Source organism: Podarcis liolepis (assembly GCF_965112155.1).
Source record: "Podarcis liolepis genome assembly, chromosome: 10".
Classification (NCBI taxonomy): domain Eukaryota; kingdom Metazoa; phylum Chordata; class Lepidosauria; order Squamata; family Lacertidae; genus Podarcis; species Podarcis liolepis.
The window spans coordinates 37,516,549-37,538,180 of record NC_139562.1 but is presented as its reverse complement, the minus strand read 5'-3'; the positions used below and the strand labels follow the sequence as shown (position 1 = coordinate 37,538,180).

Genomic DNA, 21,632 nt, shown 5'->3' with positions numbered 1-21,632 from the left:
ATTTTAAACAATATCTGAATACTGTCCTCCATGGCAGCTGTGGTATTATACCTATCTGTATAGGTATTGCAAAATAAAGAATAAAAAAATCTCAGGGGCTAGAGGAGAGGGTTAACTTCAAAAGGGACACAACAAATGATATGGCCTTTCTTCAAATATAAAAAAACAAAAAACACCATTCATATTTTTCCCATTAGTATAAAAGAGGGAACACTCTATAATCTATGGAGTTTACTAATATCAGACAGGCCTCACTTAACACATCCTATTTTTGTGATACTGTTAAGAGCACTTGAGTGATTGTATTAAGTGAGTAATGAAGTGTCAGCTGAAGCAAGTTGGGAATGTTAACTTGAAAGACTTCAGAGACAAAATTGACTATTTAATTTTCAAACTTACCCGCTTGGACAATGGAATAAGTGGAAGCAGGAGTTCTATGTAGTTATTTTGTACCTGCCTACGTTGTCATTCTGCATGGTCAACACCACTTGCAAACATTCTTACAGAAGAGAAGCCAAGTACAAAATGTATCTCTAAAGTCCGTCCAAAACTTCATGCTTACTTTTCTTGTCCTTTTTCTCTTTTTCTTTCTTTTCTTCTTCTTCATCACCTCCAGCACCAAGCAAGGTGAAGATAATTCCAGTTTGTGAGTTTACACCTACAGCAGTAACTACCATTCGTCCAGAACCTTCCATTACATGAGTACCTGAAATGTGAAAGCATTCATATTCTTGAAAAGTTCCAGACAGACTTCTGCTACAAGTTAGCGAGAAACTTGTTACAATACTTCCATTAATTTCCTATAGCAGAAACACACCTTTGATCAATAAAGGATATTCAGAAAATATAAAGTAAAGGGTTTTATAATACCCAAGAAACGCTAAGCCAATAAAAACCATTAAGTAAGACTATAGCCATTAGAAAATTTTGTGCCTACCAACAGCCAGCTACTGGCTAGCCAATATACAGCTGATGTGCAAGATCACTGGTAAATGCCTAAAAACTGGCGCTATTGCAGTTATATCCCCCTTTCATAGCCACCTTTCAACTACATTCTCAGGGCAGCATACATAGGATTACTCCCATTTTAGCCTAACAATCTTTCGGGAATGGGTGTGTGTGCAATTTTAGGAGTAAAAGAGTGCACAAGTAAACCCAGAACAGTTACCCTTTACATTCTGAAAGCCCCCTGCCAAGCTCCTCCCGTTTCTCCCCCCGCCAAGCTCCTCCTATGCAAATCTAGCTGAAGGAAAGTCACATGGGGGCAGGCTGCAGAAAAATAAGCTGGCAGGTGAGCAGGATTTGTGCAATCCACATGTGGGCTACATTTGTGCTTATATAAGATGCATGCCTACCAAGTTAACATGCACACATACATGCACTGGGATGCATCCAATGTAACACTAAGTTAAAGTGACTTTAACTCCACTGGTGAAATGCTTTGCACCAACAGAATGCTGTTGCACAATCTACTGAACAACAAAGTTACAAACAATGTGATGTGCAACACTAAAACTCATGCATCTTTGGGACAGCTGAATATTCCTGCATCACAGGGGGTTGTACAAGATCATCCTCAAGATCCCTTCCAACTCTACAAATCTATGATGTTAGTTTCCTGTTAATTGTGTTGCTTATGTTTTATTCTAGATTGTTTTGCTTAATATGTTATTGTGCTGTAAATATCTTTAAGAGTTTTTTCTTAAAACTATAAAGCGCTATAGAAATGAAATTATTATTATTATTATTTCAGCTACATCTGGAGGGCCAAAGGTTCTCCACACTTAATGTAAAATATAGTGCTGTACTGTACTTTCTTCTTGCAGGAGAACCACTAAACACACATTTCGGAATGAAAGGTTAGTGTAGCCATTTCTGGTTTCTGACCACAATATTTTAAGAATGTGGCCAAGAACCAAAGGCACATGCACTTGATCCTTCCTTGACAGCATTATAGTGGGGCACCCTTAAGTAGCCCAAAACTTTGGATAAGGCGCAGGAAAAGATGAGAGCTGCCATTTCACCTGTCTACCAATTTCTCCTTTAACTACTTTCCCATTCTCTATGGGTTTTTTTTGGAGGGGTGGGGGTATTAAATGTGAGATGGGGCAGCTGAAAGGAATGTTTGAGATTCTTGGAGATGTACCTTCTGAAAGGATCTCTCTCTCAAAATAAAATAAAATCCATTGTATAAACACCTTTCTCCACATTTGTAGAAATAGTCAAGGCCTATCTAAGCTGGAAGTAAGATGGGAGTAAATCTGACATATTAGGCCTGTATTATTCCCCCCTTCCTGGATTCAGAGTTTTGTTCTAGTGATCTAGCCAGCAAGCCAGGCTGCCTTGTCCACCTGTTCCAGATTTCCCAGCAATTCATATGCTGAGGGGAGTGAAAGTATTGTGCACTGTTGCACAATCACAAGAGATCAGACATAAGGGGTGAGATGAATCGGAAGACATGGAGCAAATGCTGAAAGAAAAGGAATGAACAGATGGGTTCTGAACTGCAGAGGTACAGAAAGAAGAAAAATGAGTTGGTAACATGTTATGCAGACACTTGCAAGTGGGGAAACAGATAGACTGCACACTTGTAGTGGTGAAGACACAGCATGTACTATGGGGCACACAGAGAAGGAGGGATGTTTAACAGAGGTCAGAGAAAGAAGAAACAGTACTATGGGAGCAAAGCCAAGAAGGGATTAGCAGAATGCACTGAACACAGTTACAACTGTAGCAAAAAATGCTTTTCAGTAGTTAATGCAGCTGCCATGCAGTCGTGCTCGGTTAATAAACGAAAGTGGCCCCTGGAGGAATTTGAGTTGGGCTCTCCAGTAAAGTCCTTTACACTAGAACTGCTTTTTATAAGACATTTTATTACAGTTATACAAAACTGCAGTGTAGCATTAGACAGAACATAACATTCTTACTATTAACACACTCATGTATTATAATAATGAGTTGCATGATATCAAGTTGATTAGGGAAGAAAGTTTCCAAAAGAAAAAAACACATTCCAAAGAAAAGACCACATTTCAGCATTCCCATAAGCTGCTAATATATCTAAATATTGCAATCAGTTCTTTATATCTGGAGCACATCTGAGTTTCTACTGGAATACTTTAAATCTTAGGCCATGATACACACTTTGACAAGCCCCATTAGGCTAGTTAAGGGTAGCATTCTAATAAAATCCATTATTTTTCAAATGATTTGTAAATATACTGTCTTGCAAAGATAATGCCTATCTACCTCAAGTGCACTGAACTGAGCAGCTGTAAGTATCACCAACAGCAAACTCAGGCAGTGAGTGCTGACAGATATATAGCCAAACAGGGCCACTGAGAAATAGCAACATGCTCAGGAGACCGCTCAGTTTGTTATTGTTCATGGCTATACTATATAAGATAGTGAATCAGTTAATTCGAGACTGGCAATAAGGTTTAAATCTGCATAGTCTCTGGGGTATAGTGGAAAACAATAGCTGTATATTTGCACAACTGAATTCTGTCAACTGGAACACTCTGCAGTACTTCTGCAGTCTTAACTCACTTCAGGTTTTGAATAATTTCATCTTTTATTTCATTGATGAGGAGCTAAATGAGGGCATGCTGACTTAATTCAGGGGGTCACCGCATCCATATTACTAGCGTCTAATAAAACTACCCTACAAACAGTGTTTAATAAATATGGAAAGTTGAGACATTTCAGCGATGCACACTAGCTTAAAGTAATCACATTAAAGGATGCTTGTATGTCTGAAATCCTACCTGTTGTTAAGACCCATCTTTCCGGCCCTGAGAAGGTTAAAAGCATGATACATAATACATAAGAGTACTAGATCTTAGCATGCTGTCACCTAGAAAGACAGTGTTTCACATAACCTAGTTCTTGAAGTAGGAAACTTTGTCCAGTTTCCAAAATACCTCATGCCCAGTTCTTCGCTATCATTTGATCACTCACCTGAGAGCAACATAGGATCTCGATCAGATGTTTTCTTAACATGATCAGATTCTCCAGTCAGTGAGCTTTCATCAATTTTGAGGTCATTTCCTTGTATAAGTACACCATCTGCTGGTAAAAGGTCACCTAAAAAAGAAAGAGCCCAAATGGTACTTTTAAAATACATTCAATAAGAAGTTACCAGAGATGACATCATAAATAATTATATTTACCATATTTTACTTGTGCAATATCACCAACAACTATGTCAGCTATAGGTATCTGGATGACTTGGCCACCCCTGATGACAGTAAACTTCTGCTCTTGTTCAATGCGGCTTTGCAATCCCCTAAATTGTTTCTCTTTACTCCAGTCATTGAAAGCTGTGACTAATACCACACAAACGACAGACAGGAGAATTGCAGCTCCTTCGATCCACCCTGTTTCACTTTCATCCTCGTCTTCACCAGCTGCTACTGTTCCACATACTGGAAAAAGTAAACAAATAATCAGCATCGCATACTCAAATTTTAATATTGTTCTGCATTAATCTGAAAACTGAAATTTATCATCCAAACTTTATTACACAAGAAACCCAATAATACTGACTTAGACCCCATATCAAATGTACACTAGCTTTGACAGCTTTCCTAAGGTTACAACAAAGCTTGAGTTTTAAAAATATGGTTAATGTTCATATTACGTGGCTGCAATTAGGCTACCATGACAGTGGTATCCTACCACTATATTACAAGTGCTATAGGATTATTCAGATTAAATGTATCAGTCGACAAGGGTTTACACACAGCAGTTTAAAGTGCATTCAATGCATTCCACATGAGCATACTTTTCATGTCATCCACATGATTCAGTCGTCATCCAAGTGGCAGTCCACATTCCCCCCAATATAATTTGGTGTTTCCACTGTGGTGCAACAGACAATCTTTTCAACTCACAGCTTTGTTCAAGTTTAGTACATGGGAAAACTTGCATCTCAATTATAAAAATAAAATTACTCAGCGCACAGGTAAACAATTACCTGTGCACATACCCACAATGGACCTCAGTTTCTGGAACTCTGGGACAAGTAAGGAAGTACTTATTGAGGGGAGGGGACAACACCTCACAGTGAGAATACATCCTATCAAGACACCACACTAGTGCACACCCGTGGCTCCTAACTGGTGGTCTGTGGAGCCCAAGGGGTCCACAGAACCATTTACATAACAAAAACTACCATAACATTTTCAAAAGTAGGGTGTCCATGGCTTGGCTATTCAAAAACTGGGGGTCTGCAGAACATAGTTAATTGGGAACCACTGGCGTAGACAATAAAACACTTAAAAGAGTTCAAATGAATGTTCATGTGTAGATGAATGTGACCAAAAGCACACATGGAAAAATCAGATCTGTGTGACACACATGTGCATTAAGACTCTGGTATGTACACAGCCAAGGTATCTATGCCCATGCAGGGTGTGTGGGTATTTTGGAGAAACATCCCTAAACCTCCCCCTTCTTCTCATGCTGAGCTTGGAGCATTCAACAATTAAAGCAGAAGTGGCTTGGGAAAAACAGAGGGGTTTGCACATCGCATAGAGCTTCCCTGCCTTTCACCTTTGCCCACTACAGGTGAGTACACAGAGACTATTAATAACAAGCCAGATGTCTATGTGCTGCAAACAGACCCATGCAATCTCTGTTCTTCCTGTCTATACTAGAATTGCCATGATCTGGAAGTGGAACAAAGGACTGATGGGGTCCTTACTGCTCTTGTTTCAGAGAGGTAAGTGGAGGGCTTGTTGCAAAATTATTGGCAGTTTTGGAAAGATATTCTTATGCTTGATCATTTTGTTGACATACAATGTGGAAATCCCGAGGAACATGACTCCTTCCCACAGAAGATTATTTTTCTCCATTTCACAAGACTAAGATGCAACTGAACGCAGAAATATCAGCAACGGAAGCTGGTATTTAACTACATTAGGAAGAAGGCTTTAACGCAGAAGTAATTTAGATGTAAATCTTGATGTATTTTAATTAAGAACCAATCCTAGATAGTCAAGCCCAGGTATGGAAAACCTTTGGCACTCCGTATGTTTCTGAACTACAATTCCCATCTTCCTTGGTCATCCTTCCCTGATCATGCTTGCTGGGGTTGATGGGAGCTGTAGTTCAGCAGCATCTGGAGGGCCAAAGATTCCCCACACATAGTCTAGTCCATAACAAAAAGTTCTGGTAGCAGAGCTTACATCAATACTTAAATTTCTTTTCTTGTGATCATAGGATTTAAAGTTTCTACCTTTTCCGTTGCATGTAACAGATTCCCATATTCACTTTTTAGAAGCTATGGGCTTATAAAAAGGTAGCACGATGGGGACCAACTCTTGGCAGAGTACTACAAAATTTATGGATAAATATGTAAGCAAATTTGATCAACCAAGAACATCGCTCCTGAATCTCTTCCATTTATTTCAAGATAAGTCTGATCCATTCTGTCCAATAATATATTCCAGGTTCTAACAGATTAAAGCCAAGGATAAAAAGAATGTAACTGTCAGTATACAACAAATTAGAGAGGTGGTTAAGTTTTCATGTTTTGCAGCACACACACACACACACACACTAGTGGAGATCATGTAGGTATTACTCATTTTCGTGGATTAAGTCTATTTTGAAGTTTTGACAAAGGATAGTCCTATTTAGCCCAAAGAACTGACTCAACTGATGTCAAAGAAGAAAGAAATGAGAGAGAATGGGTATGTTTTTAAACTCTCCAACTATCTATTAAATGATTCATGCAGAACTCTAGATGTGACAAGAATGGCAATAGTTTGACATAAAGGGTACACTGATGGGCAGCACATTCATTACGTTATCTTTTTCCAGTGCATTTATATCTGGTTCAGAGTTTAAACACATCATCCAGGTCAGATTACTTTCTGCCCAAGAATAGGGTAATGATGGGAATGCCTGAACAAGAGAACTGCTAGTCATGTTTCAGTTCTAAAATTCAGTCTTGAGCCTGTTTGGAACTCTTTGGCTGAGGTTATTTGTAGGTGTGGCTTTGGATGTCTCCAATATACATATGACTTCTCGTTGTTTCTCTCCTTTCTATCAAAACTAGGTTAGGCCATGGACATTACGAATCAGTGCTTGGGCATGGTAATGAACTGGGTAAGAGGCAATAAACTGAAACTCAATCTAGACAAGACAGACGTATTATTAGTGGGTGGTCTATCCAACAAGCTGAGTGGTGCACAATCTGTTCTGAAGGAGGTTGCACTCTCCCCAAAGGAACAGAAGCATAGTCTGGAGGGTGTTCCTGGATCCAGCACTGTCTCTTAATGCACATGCATCCTTGGTAGTTCAGAGAACCTTTTTATCAGCTCAAAATGATATACCAGTTATGATATTATCTGGACAAAGATAGTCTTGCTATAGTCATCCATTGTTCTGATAACTTCCTGTGGGGTTTGCTCTTGTCTGCTTCTGAGCTCAATTCAAAGTGCTTGTATTAACATTTAAAGTCCCAAGTGGCTTAGAGCCAAATTACTTGAAGGATCATTACCTGAAGGCCCACTTCTATATGTCCCTGCCAAATCCGCTGAAGTGGAAGCCACAAGGGAAAGAGCATTTGCAGTAGTGGTACCCATTATGGAAAACTTTCCACCCCCCAGGAGTTTACCTACATTGTGGTCTTTTTCAACACCTTGTAATGACCTTTCATTTTCCCAGGCTTTCGTTTGTTTGTTTTATTACTGAAATGTGTTGCACTATTTGTTTTCTGTTGCTGGTTTTATCATGTTGCTGTTTTGACTGTTTATTAGTTTAAAACCAACTTCATGGCTTTAACTTGTGTGAACTGCCTGAAGAATATTTTTATTTGGCAATACAGGAATGTTGCAAATAAATGAGTTTGGGGTTAACCTGAGAAGAAATTTTTACTTGATTATCCTGGATCTCACAGCTTTTGAAACCATTCAGCACAGTATACTTGTGGATCACCTGTTCAGGCTAGGACAGGTTTTGACAAATCCATTCACTAGGTTTAATTATGATGATAGCCTTCCCTGCTCTTGCAAATGAGGTGATGACACATTTCAGTTTTACTATTGTTTGTGATTATTTGCTGGGAATATCATCTGGCCCATTTCTTCCATGCCTATGCTTTTTCCTTGGTTTCCTTTTGGCAATGGCCTAAGTGAGGCTCACTTACACTATGGGATGGTAAAATAAAAGCAAAGGAAAGGGTAAAAATCCAGTTGCTACCCCACCCTGGCTTAGTAAAAAGACAGGGTGGGGAACAGATGTCCTGCAGTGCACCTAAGCAGGAAGTGAACTGGGGGGAGGTCCTCTGGCCCAATCAGATGACTCCTGCTCATTTGCATCTTCTTGTCCAGTGGCGTGAGTGGGTGGAAATACCCCATTCAGATTTCACTCCCCTTTTGTTGATGGCATTCTTAAATTTAAATTATAAAATTATTTGAAAGATTGTTCAAATTTCCAATTAAACCATAAAGGCTGCATTTCAGCTGTCTGAGAAGCCTTTTTAAAACTAAGGCTCATTGTGTTTTACAAGTTGAATTTTTCAAAAACAAGCAGCCTTAGAATCCAATTACGTAATTGGGAAAAGCTAGAAATTAGGTAGTGTTTTATCAATTAAATAAAACAGATTTCTCTCATCTCTTCCCCTTTAGAACACTGTTTCTGAGAGGCATTAAGAGCACAGTGATATGCTTGACATTGCATGATTTAGTCAGATCACTTGCCATAGTGGTTGGTGGAGGAAACAAATCACCATTCTAAGAACCTTAAATCAAAGACAACACACACCAAAATTTGTTTCATCATTAATTCCATTTAAAAGCAACAACCCCATTCAGTTGGGGGGGGGGTGTGACTGCAGCTGATAAATACAATCTAGTTTATGGGGAAAAACTTTGGGGTAATATTCACTAAGTTTTACTCAGAATAAACCCATTTAAATTAACGAGCATGATTGTTAGGTCCATTAATTTCAATTTTTGTAATAAAAATTTAGGTAGAAAATGAATAAACACGTTATTGGTCAAATTCCATACTTTCCCCCGTATTCTGCAGTATAGTAGAAAACAATGCAGGTATCCAATACTTGAACTATAATTGTGAGGGAGGAGAGAAACCATTTAAATCAACCTACATGAAGCCTGAGCTACTTAAATTTAAGACAACTTCTGCTTTGATAAATTTGTATGTTGTTGTTCTGTCTAAGTGTGACTTAGACAATCTGCGAAGTCATGGCTTAGAAGTTACACTTTATTGCAGTGACTTCAATACCTATCAGGCAGGAGTCAGCTGTGGAGCGAGGTATGCTGTATGATATTCTACAAAGTTCCATCTTCTGTCATACTTTTTAAAATTTACATGAAAGAGAGATACTGTAATATGAAAAAAGGGGGGTAATTACATCCTATTTCTCCTTTTTGGTAGATCCACTAGGTACTAAATTCTTTAAATGGTACCTATGGATAACAACTGAATGCATGATAAAAAGGAACTGAAAGAATAATAAATGATAAAGAAATCTAGGCTAGACTGATTTTATTGTTGTCGATAGCTCCTACAGATGTAGGAACCAGCAGTTCTGGAGAGGACTTAATTTCCTGAAGAGCTGGGCATGCAAGAGATGCTATTCCTAGAATCTCAGTTAGTCACCATAGCCAAGAATGCTTTATACCTTCTTAGCTTTGTAGGCCAACTACACCCACTCATAAAAGACAGTATTTGCTTCATCAAACATGCTTTGATAACCATCAGGGTAGACTCTGTTACCATGTTTAATCAAATCCTGGCTTAGAAAGTCAGGATATGCATGAACCTCATATAGCCCATTCATGTGATCCAATCCTGGCTTCTTCAGAGGTCACTAACATCAGAATTCTTGGTTCACATATAATGGAAAGTCATGGTTTAACTGCAGCTGCCTGGTTTGTTTTTCTACTTGATCAAAGAAAGAAGTGGAAGCAAAAGGGCTACATTTGAGTGCATGATGGTTGTGCACATCCAGATTTATTAATCAATGATCTGATTGTCTAAACTAGGCCATCATATGGGTGCATTCAGATAACATCCAGAAACTTCAGTTAGTTCCAAAAGCAGCAGTGCATTACATAGCTATTGGTAACACATTCACACGTATAATGGCACAACTGCAGTGACTTCAAACCTATTTCAGTTCACAATTTGAAGTGCTAGTTTGAACCTTTAAAGCTGTAAATAGCTTTGGTCCAGATTACCCAAAGCAGCAGTAGAAAACTTGTAGCTCTCCATATGTTGTGGGACTATAACAACATCATCCCTAATCACTGGCCATGGTGGCTGGGGCACATGGGAGCAGGAGTCCAATGATATCTGGAGGGCTATGAGTTCTTCACAACTGACCTAAGAAAATGATTCTCCCCGCACCCAAAAATCGTCAGGAGCGACCCTATTCCAAACATATTCTGAGACCAGATTAATGTATGAGCAGTAGTTTATTTTCAACAGTATTACTGCACGCTGTCCCAGTGCCGAAGTCATAGTCTCTTCTTCTAGATAGAGGGTGAAAACCTTTCCCACTGCTACCCTTCAGATCTGTGGCAAAATAAGGCCTTTATTCAATGAGTAGGCTTTAAAGCAATACTGCCAGACCCCCCCCCCCCACAACACATTTTGCCTGCTGCTGCTGCTATGCAATATACAACGCAAGCATTTTAGGATGATTTCTGATGCTTGGGCATGGTTGTATCAAGTTAATTGGAGTGCTTATGTTTTATTGTAAATAGCTGTGAGGACTCTTTAGAGCTACATGGCTAGACACAACTTCCACTCCACCCCACCCCAGGAAAAAAGCAACCATATCTAACAATACACAAAATAAAGGTATGTACAGAAATGCAACATGCTTGAGACATGTAGGAAGCTAAGTTTAGCGCATCTTCTAAGCCATAATCTAAGGCAAAAGAGATTAAAGAGAAAAAAGTGTAGGCACTGATTTTAAGAAGGGCAGCAGTTAATTTTTAAAAGGACAAGTGACAAGGTGACTTATCTGAACTACTAGCATGCCAGTTCAGTCATATTTAGCGCACCAGCCTTTGCCATGGTAGTCACCATGCAACTTCTGAAACCTGAATCTCTAAACAGAGTCCATGGTGCACATTCACTGCATGTTTGGAGACACTTATCCTGTCATCAAGATTTCATGTTGAAGTGTGGAAAACACTGGAAAAAAAATTATCGGCCTTGGTACAATTGTTAAACTGTTAAGACCCACAATTTAGCAGATTGGTTTTATGCCAACATTTGCTGTTTACTGGAAGAACAGGAAGTAGTGCTTATTTATATGCTGCTTCTGTGTCAAAAGCTCCTAAGCGGTTTACAACAAAAAAATCAATTATAAATTTTATACATAATTAAAATGCACAACACAACTTGAATGGAGCATGAAAAGATTCTTAAAGTATGCAGTCAAGCAATCCCATTAAAAAGTATAACAACTGAACTCTGAACAATTTTAACTCTCACAGTTAAAATATAGCTAAAAGAATACAATCAGAAGTTCTTTTCAGGGGAATGTTTGCCTAAAGTGTTATGCCTTTAGGAACTGATGGAACACCAATACTGATGGGGCTTCTCTTATTTCAGCAGGGTGAGCATTCTACAACACTGGTGCCACAAGTAAAAAAGCCTCCCCTTTTCATTGGTAAGGAGTGAGCCTGCCCCCACTTCTTTTGCTCTGGTTCCTTTCTCAAGGGATAATTCAGTGTAAGAGCCAGAAGTTCCTGTATTCCAACGCTTCAATTTAACTACAGTGGTACCTTGGTTTACGAACTTAATCCATTCCGGAAGTCCGTTCTTAAACCAAAGTGTTCTTAAACCAAGGTGTGCTTTCCCATAGCAGCGGGGGACTCAATTTACAAATGGAACACACTCAACAGGAAGCGGAACATGTTCTGCTTCCAAGGCAAAGTTCACAAACCAAAACACCTATTTCCGGGTTTGCAGCGTTCTTAATCCACGTTGTTCATAAACTAGGCTGTTCTTAAACCAAGGTACCACTGTATTTACATTTCTCCTTCTTAATGAGAGCAAGAACAGAGAGCATGAGCTTAGGTTCGCTCCAGGAAAGAAATCTGAGTACACCTCATATTTGGGGAAATTAAAGAGTATACCTCAAAATTACAACAATCTCTTAGCAAATACATTGTGACAGAACTTTAAATATTTGGTTCAAGTGCTGACTAGAAGTCATTCTACTCGGCACTTGAACCAGAATTTGCTTATCATACAATTGTACTATGAAGCAATTATAATAGGAAGCAATAAAACAACTTAATGGCTTCATGAGGACCAATTCTGCAATATGAAGATTACTGCAAACGAGACATGAAGGCTGGCAACATCAAGCCTGCCATGTGGGAATCTCTTGCAGACGACCGCAGCGCCTGGAGACAGACAGTCAGGTCATGTAACCACACCAGAGGAGGAATGACAGCTGGGAGGAGTGCAAAAAAGAAAAGAAAAGAAACGCCATGCTGCATCTGCAGCAGCACAACCAGACACCTTCATCTGCCCCAGCTACAACCAAACATGTCTCCTCCATATCAGTCTCTACAGCCACAGCAGCTGCTGTAACTTTCCGATGTTTGACTTCACCCACAAAGGCACATGCCTCCATTGTCTCCCAAGACAGAAGGGTATAAACAACAACATAACCAATACATAAACTGGCAGACAATACCCAAACTCTGAAATACATTTTGAGGTACACAAGTATAAAGAAACAAACTCTTTACTTACATGCTTCATTCCCTCCTGGTGGTTGGTAAAAAGAAAGGCCCAATGATACTATGGCTGCAATTTCTAATATAATTAATGTAACATCCTGTAGTGCTTCCCATACTAACTGAAGAAATGTTTTTGGCTTTTTAGGAGGTATAAAGTTCTTTCCAAACACAGCTGCTCTCCTTTCTATATCTGCCGGGTTTCCACTTAAGCCTAAATATTAAAAAGAAAAATACAATTTTACAGCAATTTCATTATCTATACATCACTTAACAAATCCCTTTTTGCTATGTAATTCTACAAACACCTTAAGTATATGCTGCACAGTTGCTCTTTTGGTATTTAGTGAATTTAACAGGACTCTTTATGTCCTATGCATTCTAGAAGTTACAATATCAATATCAAGTGGAACTCTACTGTAGACGTTTCTAACATGGGGAAAAGATAGCTGCAGATTTCGCCTACCCACAGTGTTACTTGACTAATAGTGGTTTTATTTGAGTTTTCCCCACAAATATATGTGCTGCAGACTCCAAGCAAAGCAATTCCCAAGAAAGTCAAGCATTTGTTTTGGAGCACATCATTCCAGTATATGCTGAAATTCCTAGTCATTTCAGAAATTTAAAATAACAAACACAAGAGTTAAGCAGAAGTCTGTTTCTGTTTTCCCAATACAAAAGTAATTCTTTTTATAACCCACAATGCACAACATGGCAACACCCACCTAGATGCTGAACATTAGGAGGAAGCAAAGCTACATCTCTAAGGGGTCTTTTCCTTATCACATATTACACTGAAGCCCATAGTGCAATAATAGGCAAGGCCAACACATAGGCTGCAAATACATTTTTATTTTAAGGATAGCGGAAATTGTATATCTGGCCTCAACAATTAGATCTACATGGTTCACCTTTGAACTAATCCTTCTCATGTAGGAAAGGATCACTCAGCAAGTCATTCGGTGAGCCAGATTCTGTATTTCTGCTAATTCATTAGTTCAGTACTAGCTGGAACAAGTCCAGGTTTCTCCCTTACACATCTTATCACTTCCCATCTGTGGTATTTCAGTACTATTCAACTGGACCTCATACTCATCCACATTTCAAGATGAGTGTAGTACATATAGAAGCAAGTTGCAGACTCACTGGTAACCTTCACCATGACTACTGAAAGCTTCTTGGGTGTTTAAATAGCTCTTCAGTTGAAAGCTTCAGTTGACAGCCCTCTCACAAGAATCATTTCTTATCCAACATGGATGATATTTTTAACACAATTCAGGCCAGACTATGTATCCCTATTGAAACGAGTTTACAAGTTCCATTCTATTATTTTCCAATGAATTATTAGAGACACACAAAAAAGATTCTCCCCACTTTTTAATGTAGAAATTCCTGCAAGCTGGGATATCCTGTCCTACTCTTTCATATAAAACTTAATGGAGCAATATTTATTCATCACATTGTGTCTCAAAATTCTGCTCCAAGGATTAATGAGAAAAGGAAAAAAATACAAAAGCTGGAACAGCAACCACTACATTTTTTTCCTGCTACAGGAAGGAATTATTCAAGAAGTAATTATTAGTAGCAGGAAAAAGGAAACACTTCTCTTCCTTCAGGCTACTATACCATAAAAAGCAACGGTCCATTCGATAGAGATAAAAGGGTTTAGCAAAAGATACCTAAGCATTGCAGGGTGCTAGAACCTGGAAATAGATACTACCTTACAGAGTTTGGTGCCTGTACATTTCAAGACAAAATTCTTTTCAACCAAACATTAGAGATATCTCATTGGAGGCACTCTGCTCCAAGAAAAACAACAAGCACACCTCAAAGATATGCCCACTCATTTTCATAATTCTTTGATTTACAAGGTATCTGTTTTAACAATTTTGCATTGTCTTGTCTTTCTGGCTGTTCTGAGTAAATAATACAGACTACTAGCCCCAAACAAAATTCATTTAGGGAGTTTCAGATTCCACAAATTTTGAGGGAAAACAAGGCAGTCTGTGAACAATGAGTTTAAGAACGTTAAAATTTTATCCAGCATGGCACACAACTAATACGTAACACAACTGCAACTAGAAGTGTTTACAGAAAAACATTTGGATTGCTGGAAGTGCAATATTGCACATAAAAGGTTTCCTCCTTTTGTCTGAAAACTAGTGACTGGTGGAATTTCAAAAACAAGAACAGTGATCTTAACCTGATGGCATTGAGTGCCTTCACCCATTGAGAACTTGTTTAATGCCCAAACATAAATTGCCAATTATAATTTTGGAAAGGCTGGGATAGGCATTGGACAAATTAATTGCTTTACTACATATTAAGAAGTTGGGTAGTTCTGAAACCCTTCCCACAGGCAGCAAAGGTTTAGCAGAAAAGCACCATCTCACTATCTTGAATGGTTTATTTAAATTTTTATCTTATTTTTTCCTCGAAAGAAAATGTTTAAAATAGTACATTTAAACACATACCATAAACTAAGGTTTCATTGCCTACACACACAAGTTCCCTAGACTGAAAAAAATCAACATTGTTTTCCTCAAATTCAGTGCATGTGCCTCTTGCTCCAAGGAAACCCCTTCCCCAAATCTGGTGCTCTCTGGATGTTTAAAACTACAACTCTCATTGGTCCCAGTCAGCATAACTAATGGGAGTTTTAGTCTCAACCTGGCTGGGGAAGACTGCTTTAACAGCTCATTTTACTTTGTTACCTTTACCAATACGCAGCTCCTATCAACAACCCTAGGCGTCGTTCTAACAACCATCCCCTTAAATGTTGAAATAGCATAAGATGTAACTTCTGAGTGGATTTTAAGTACAGCTGATTTAAGTTACAGCTGCAAGCTGCAAGGCATTTGTGCTAGGTTAACCTTAAATATTCAAGGAAGTTGTGATATATATTTCTACGAAGTTTTTATGTACAACACCTTAAGTTGTCTAACGTTTGTAATTTCACAAACTTCTTGTAAACTAATGTGTAAGATAACAGCAGGCTTTAATCCAGGCCAGGAATTTCAGTCACTGACCAGTAAAACATCTTAGGCAAACAATAAATGCATCTATACAGACCTAAATATTTTTCACTATAAATTTCCCATATAAATGAACACACATTTTGTAACTTTTTGAATTGAGATTCTTACCTTCATTTGGAGAAGTTTTCAATCTTGTACAGATTCCATGTGCATCTCCATAGCAATCTTGTATTTTATGCAAAGCATCTGCAGCACGCAATTCCATAAGATCACGAAGCTCTTCAAGTGTAATGCCAAAGTCTCCATGATTGGAATCTTTTATAGTGTATTTTACACCACTGTATGCTACCGAGTTGTTAGCCATGTCTCCCATGATGTATATTGTTCAAGGAAGAAGTTATTTCCAAGGAGGAACAATTTTTTTTATTTGAAATATTTCCAAAAGGAAAATCCTTCAGATATGAAAACCATCAAAAGTGCAGATATAAACCACCAAAAAAGATGAGAGCCATTAGATACCCTTTCCAGGAGTGTTATCTTGAGTGCAATCCCATTGTTGGTTCCTTCATTCCAATCCAAATGAAAGGGGAATACAATCTGCAAAAGAAAGAAGATCATAGCAACAAGATTCAACATTGCTCACAGAAGCATCACAGCCTTTTATTGTCTGCTATGCATCTGGCTAAGCAGCACTATGACACCTCTGATACACAGTGCCTCTTCTCTACCTCTGAAGTTCTGCCAAGGCCTACCCCATCATTTACCCATCCACTCCTTGTTCTCTTACCAAAACTTTGCCTCCTCGAGGCTTCAATACCAAACTAGCTTTCCAATCCACCTTCCTGCACCCTACCAGTTGCCCATTTTCCTACACTTCCCTCTACCCTCTATTTTGACTACAGTCACCTAACTAATCCTCTGTCTTCCCATTTCCTGGTTGCTATCTCCCTTACCATTATCATTCCTCTTGTCCACATAATCAACCTCTTTGCCCTCTGGCTCTTTCCCTCTTCCATACGTTCTCCCTTATAAAAACACTCCTTAGTCCATCTTCCCTCTCCACATCACCCCAGTTCCCTTTTTCCTTTGCCTCCATAACTTCTAGAGTGCGCTTGCCTGTTTACTCTGAACTTTTTGACTTCCCTTCCAAGTCTACTCTTGACCCCCCCATCTGGTTTTCACTCTTTGCATGCCACTGAAACTGTTATTTTGCTCTTTAAATCAAAATCTCCAGTCCTCATTTTTCTTTATCTCTCTTGCATTTGATCAGTTGGTCACACTCTCTCTCTTTATTCTCTTTAAGCCATAGGTCTCTGCTATGTTGCCCTTGCTGGTTCTCCTCTTACATACTGCTTTATTGCTTGCCCTGCCTCTCTTCCTGTTTCCACTGTGCCAAAATTTAAATTGTAAATGCCTCTCGATCTGTCCTCTCAATCATCAGACTGCACCAAGCATACCAATGGTGTTATATAAATAATAATTCAATGAGTTAACAAATGCAGCACTAAGGTGGTGAAATGAAATGCTCAAGTTTCTTAGTAGTAAGATAATTGAATAAAGGACACTTTAAGACTCAAATTAATATACCCTTTAAAACTTTTGGTCTCACCATTCACCAACATGCAGTTTAATTTTCTTGGTATCAACTTGAAGAACTTTACATTAAATTGAAAATATTAATTCAAGGTACTCAATGGGGACAACATGGAGATACTTTTACACTGATATTTTGCAGATTCAAAGCACACTCACTCAGCTTACTCAGTTGTACCCATATCCTGAGCTTCTGGCTATAAGCTGAAGTCAGGACTGAGCTTCCTTTATGACAGGGGTATGAAGTAGTCCACAGAGGTCGTTTGACCGGCCCACGAGCCACCCCAAATTGAGCTATCGGTGCAGAGTGGAGCAAGGACTCACTTCCGCAGTGCCGGAAATCGCGTCTGCGCAGACGCTGAAAACCACAGGGGTGCACGCTCATGCACACATGCAATCCAACCCACGAAGGGATCTCCGCGGAACTGATCTGGCCCAGGCAAGATGAACCTTGCTGACCCCTGCTTTATGGACATGCTCTAGCTACCATAAGCCACCATGCTATGTAAATAACTAACATACAGGCCACGTTAACCAAAGCAAGGCAGTCTTCAAGCTATTTTACCTCTGAACTATTTATATCTGATATAACCAGTCTTAAAATTAACTCCAGAAATCTTCCTCCCAGCAGAAATGCAAAAGGATTCAAATGTTTTAACATTTTCAGCTTGCCATATACTAAGAAGAGACACCACTCACATCAATCTCTTGCAGCAATCAACAGATACCACCTTATCAAGAGTTCCATTGTGCATGATGCTGGAATCAGGTCCTCAGAGTCGCAACATCGACCCTTTGTGACTCCTTCCAAATATAATTCATCCAAGTGTCATCTGTATTGTCTTTTTAGCACCTGCTGAAGACTTTCCTTTTTCAACAAACCTTCTAAGTGGAGATTGTAATACCAGCTGGTATCTCTATTGGATTTGAAATTGATTTTATAAAAGTAAATGCTGCTGCTGTTGTTTTTAAGTTGATTTGTATGTGCTTAAAGGTAAAGGTAAAGGGACCCCTGACCATTAGGTCCAGTCGTGGCCGACTCTGGGGTTGCGGCGCTCATCTCAATTTATTGGCTGAGGGAGCCGGCGTACAGCTTCCAGGTCATGTGGCCAGCATTATTGGCCGAGGGAGGCAGCGTACAGCTTCCGGGTCATGTGGCCAGCATGACTAAGCCCCTTCTGGCAAACCAGAGCAGCGCACAGAAACACCGTTTACCTTCCAGCTGCCCTTTGACATGCTTTCGAACTGCTAGGTTGGCAGGAGCAACGGGAGCTCACCCCATCGCGGGGATTCGAACCGCCGACCTTCTAATCGGCAAGTCCTAGGCTCTGTGGTTTAACCCACAGAGCCACCCGCGTCCCTTATAAGTGCTTAGCTGGTTTTATATATGCAATTGTGGACCAGGTGGTAAGACAGTAGCTACTTTTTTGAGCTTTGTAAGGATGCTGCATGGAACACTCATGTGGGCCCACTCACACATTGCAGTATTGCAAGCAGTGCAACCTAAGTTCTTATCCAAAATATTGTGGGTACCTAGATCTATTCTAAGGACCTAGACAATTCTAAGGAAATTGCCTGATTAAAGATGGCCTTTCATTCAGTGGGAATGCTTACCCAGAAAGTGCCCGTCACCTGTTGGCTTAAGACAGTCTTTTGGCTTCACTTTTGGTTTTATTGGTATCTGAGGATTTGAGGAGGGATTCCTGGGAAGCTATGATGTATGCACTTTTTACTATTTGGGCTTTTCATTAGCCCACTTGATTATGATGGGCTGCAACTGTGCTCAGTTCTCCAGATGACTTGACTGATGTCAATTTTCAGACCACTATGGAACTGACTGCTGGGTGCTGCTCCAATACAATATATAAAGATTTTGTCACTCTTCCTGGGAAAGTGCCCCCTTGCTCACATGAGCTAAGATGGCTCCTGATTAATCCTTACAGCTGATGATGGTGAAAGGAACTATGGGACTCAGTATGGTGTGGCTAGAAATTGCCCAGCTGGATGCCCCAAAGTAGAGGACTTGGCACACTTTTTAACAAAATGCCCTTTGTATTCAGATTTAACTATTTGATATCTCAAGCCCTTAAATGTGGGGATGAATAACATTTCTCTCTAAGTATAACTCCATTCCTATTGGCCACTAGAGATCACAACAAGTCATACAAGGGCAGCCAAATGTGTCAGATTGGCTCATGAATACACTGAAAGCAACTTTGATCACCCAGCAATGGCTATCAAGTTATATAACCAGTCATCAATACTCCTTTATTGGCAGCGCTCACAAAATATTCTGGGGATCGAAAACAACATTGGGGCAGCCTGATAGCATTGATATAACTGGAGGCATCTAACAATTTTTCAAGAAATTACAAAAATATGCAGAGTGTATGATCAAAAGGACAAAAGTATGCAAAACAATAAAAAATAGCTCTACATACGCATCAAGAAAGCTGATTTTTTTACTACCCTGGAAAAGATTTTGAAAGGTTCACTGAAAACATCAACTTAATGTGCTGCAGTGGAGAAAGAAGTAAATCCAGTTTGAGGAATGATTAGGAAAGCAATTAAAATGCCAGATAGTATCATAATGCCATTAGATGAGTGCTGTCCAGCCACATTAAGAATACTGTGTACAATTCTTGTTCTATGAACCATAAAAAGGAACATATAAAATTATCAATGAATTACAGTACCTTTACACTGAACAATGGTTGAAGAGGATGGTTTAGTTTGAAGAAGAGACACCTAAAAGGGGGGGGGGGGTACATGGAAAAGGCTTATGAGGTTACATAAGTAGTAGGGCCACTAAATGAAATTAACTGGCAGTAGGCTCAGGACAGGAAAACCAATACTTGCAGAACTTACAGAGTTTAAACAAATATTGTTATTATTGTTATTTCAAAAATGGTAAGACATATTCATGGAGGTTTAGCAATGACCATTAGCTATGGTAGCTAAAAATACAGTCTCCATGTAATAAGGCAGCGTAAAAAGAGGTGTGAGCAACACAGCTATGAAAGATAGCTAGATCTCCTCCGCAGCACATTTAGGTATTATGCCCCATTGTCATCAACAAGGTATAAGGGGAGTTTACTACTCCTTTTAACAGGATTATGTTTTAAAGCAATGTATTACTGCATCTCATCTGGAAGGATTTGAGAGACAAAAGTGGTGGCACAGAGTTGGTAGTGCCCACACCATGTCACTTAAGCTGCCTTACATAGTTCCCAACTGAGAGTAATCCACCTCTTGGAAAGTACCCCAGACTACTTCACTCACAACAGTAATTTGTTTTCTTTTTGACACTGTAGCATAGCATAAGTCAAAGAAAAAAACAAAAAAGGTTTACTTTTTAGTCGGTTTGCTTAGTGATACACTAATGCAGAACAGAGAGGTATTTGCATATGTGACAGGAATTTCTGCTCAAATATCACAGTGCTGGCCTTTACTGCACAGTTGGTAGTATGGAAGAAACACCAGGAGCAGCTGTGAAATTATTATTTTGGAGACAATTTACTTTAGCTGTGGAGCCAACAAATTATCTCTTGAAGTGTGTACACAATTCTGCTGATGGACTCTAAGGAATCCATGTTCAACCCAGGTGATTGTAATAAAGTATGAATGGGGGAAGATACAGGGTGTTCAAGGTTGACTTTGTAGCACATGTTTAGTGATGTAGCAGTTTGGAACCCCCAAAGGTGGGAGATGAAGTGTGCATCTGTGTGTGAGGAATGAGGACTTAGAATACTTAAGTTGCCTCTATGCCTTACTAGCTCATGCATTCTGCAGGTTAACAATATTATATTTAAAGTTTAACACTACCCTTCTAAAATCATGTCTCTCTTCCCACGTAGGGATAAAAGAGATCCCCTTAAAAGCAATGACTAATTTCATTTGTAGCTGTGTCATTTTAATCAAGATATATTTCATAGCTAACCAGAATCCAGACGCTATCCATAGACCCTGAGCTTCATATCTTGTCAATATCAGCAATTCTGATGACAACATGCTGCAAGCTTACATAAAGGTATCCAACTTTGTGTTCCCAAAATGAATTGTACCACTACAACATGCTATTTTGCTGACTTTAGAAGTAATGTGCCATCACAAGTAGGTGAAAAGTAAAAGCTTTTAACACCTACCACCACCGGTGTCTGAGCTGCAAAATATTTTTTGAAACATTCAGGAATTCAAATATTCTAATAGTTCATTTCATAACCCACAGTTTAATCTTTGGAGAATACTATGTAGAAGGTTTGACCTTCAGCTACACATTATCAGCAGCCTGGCTCCAGAGAAGGCTCCCAAAGTGATT

General features: G+C 39.2%; 1 protein-coding gene across 21 annotated transcripts in view; it reads right to left on the bottom strand.

Moving 5' to 3' along the window:
• Positions 1 to 21,632, bottom strand: part of ATP2B1 (ATPase plasma membrane Ca2+ transporting 1) — a 67,604-nt gene that overhangs the window by 22,528 nt on the left and 23,444 nt on the right. For 16 of the 21 annotated variants that reach the window (XM_083462991.1, XM_083462993.1, XM_083462999.1 and 13 more), the window contains 5 exons: positions 15,890 to 16,318; positions 12,760 to 12,957; positions 4,173 to 4,427; positions 3,961 to 4,086; positions 563 to 706 (listed from right to left, as the gene is read on the bottom strand). In XM_083462991.1, coding sequence (XP_083319117.1) covers positions 563 to 706; positions 3,961 to 4,086; positions 4,173 to 4,427; positions 12,760 to 12,957; positions 15,890 to 16,094 — 928 coding nt within the window. In that variant the 5' untranslated portion in view covers positions 16,095 to 16,318. Of the gene's footprint in view, positions 1 to 562; positions 707 to 3,960; positions 4,087 to 4,172; positions 4,428 to 12,759; positions 12,958 to 15,889; positions 18,587 to 18,728; positions 20,063 to 21,632 lie in introns of all 21 variants that reach the window. The other 5 variants (XM_083463000.1, XM_083463006.1, XM_083462990.1 and 2 more) reach the window with 2 other exon arrangements.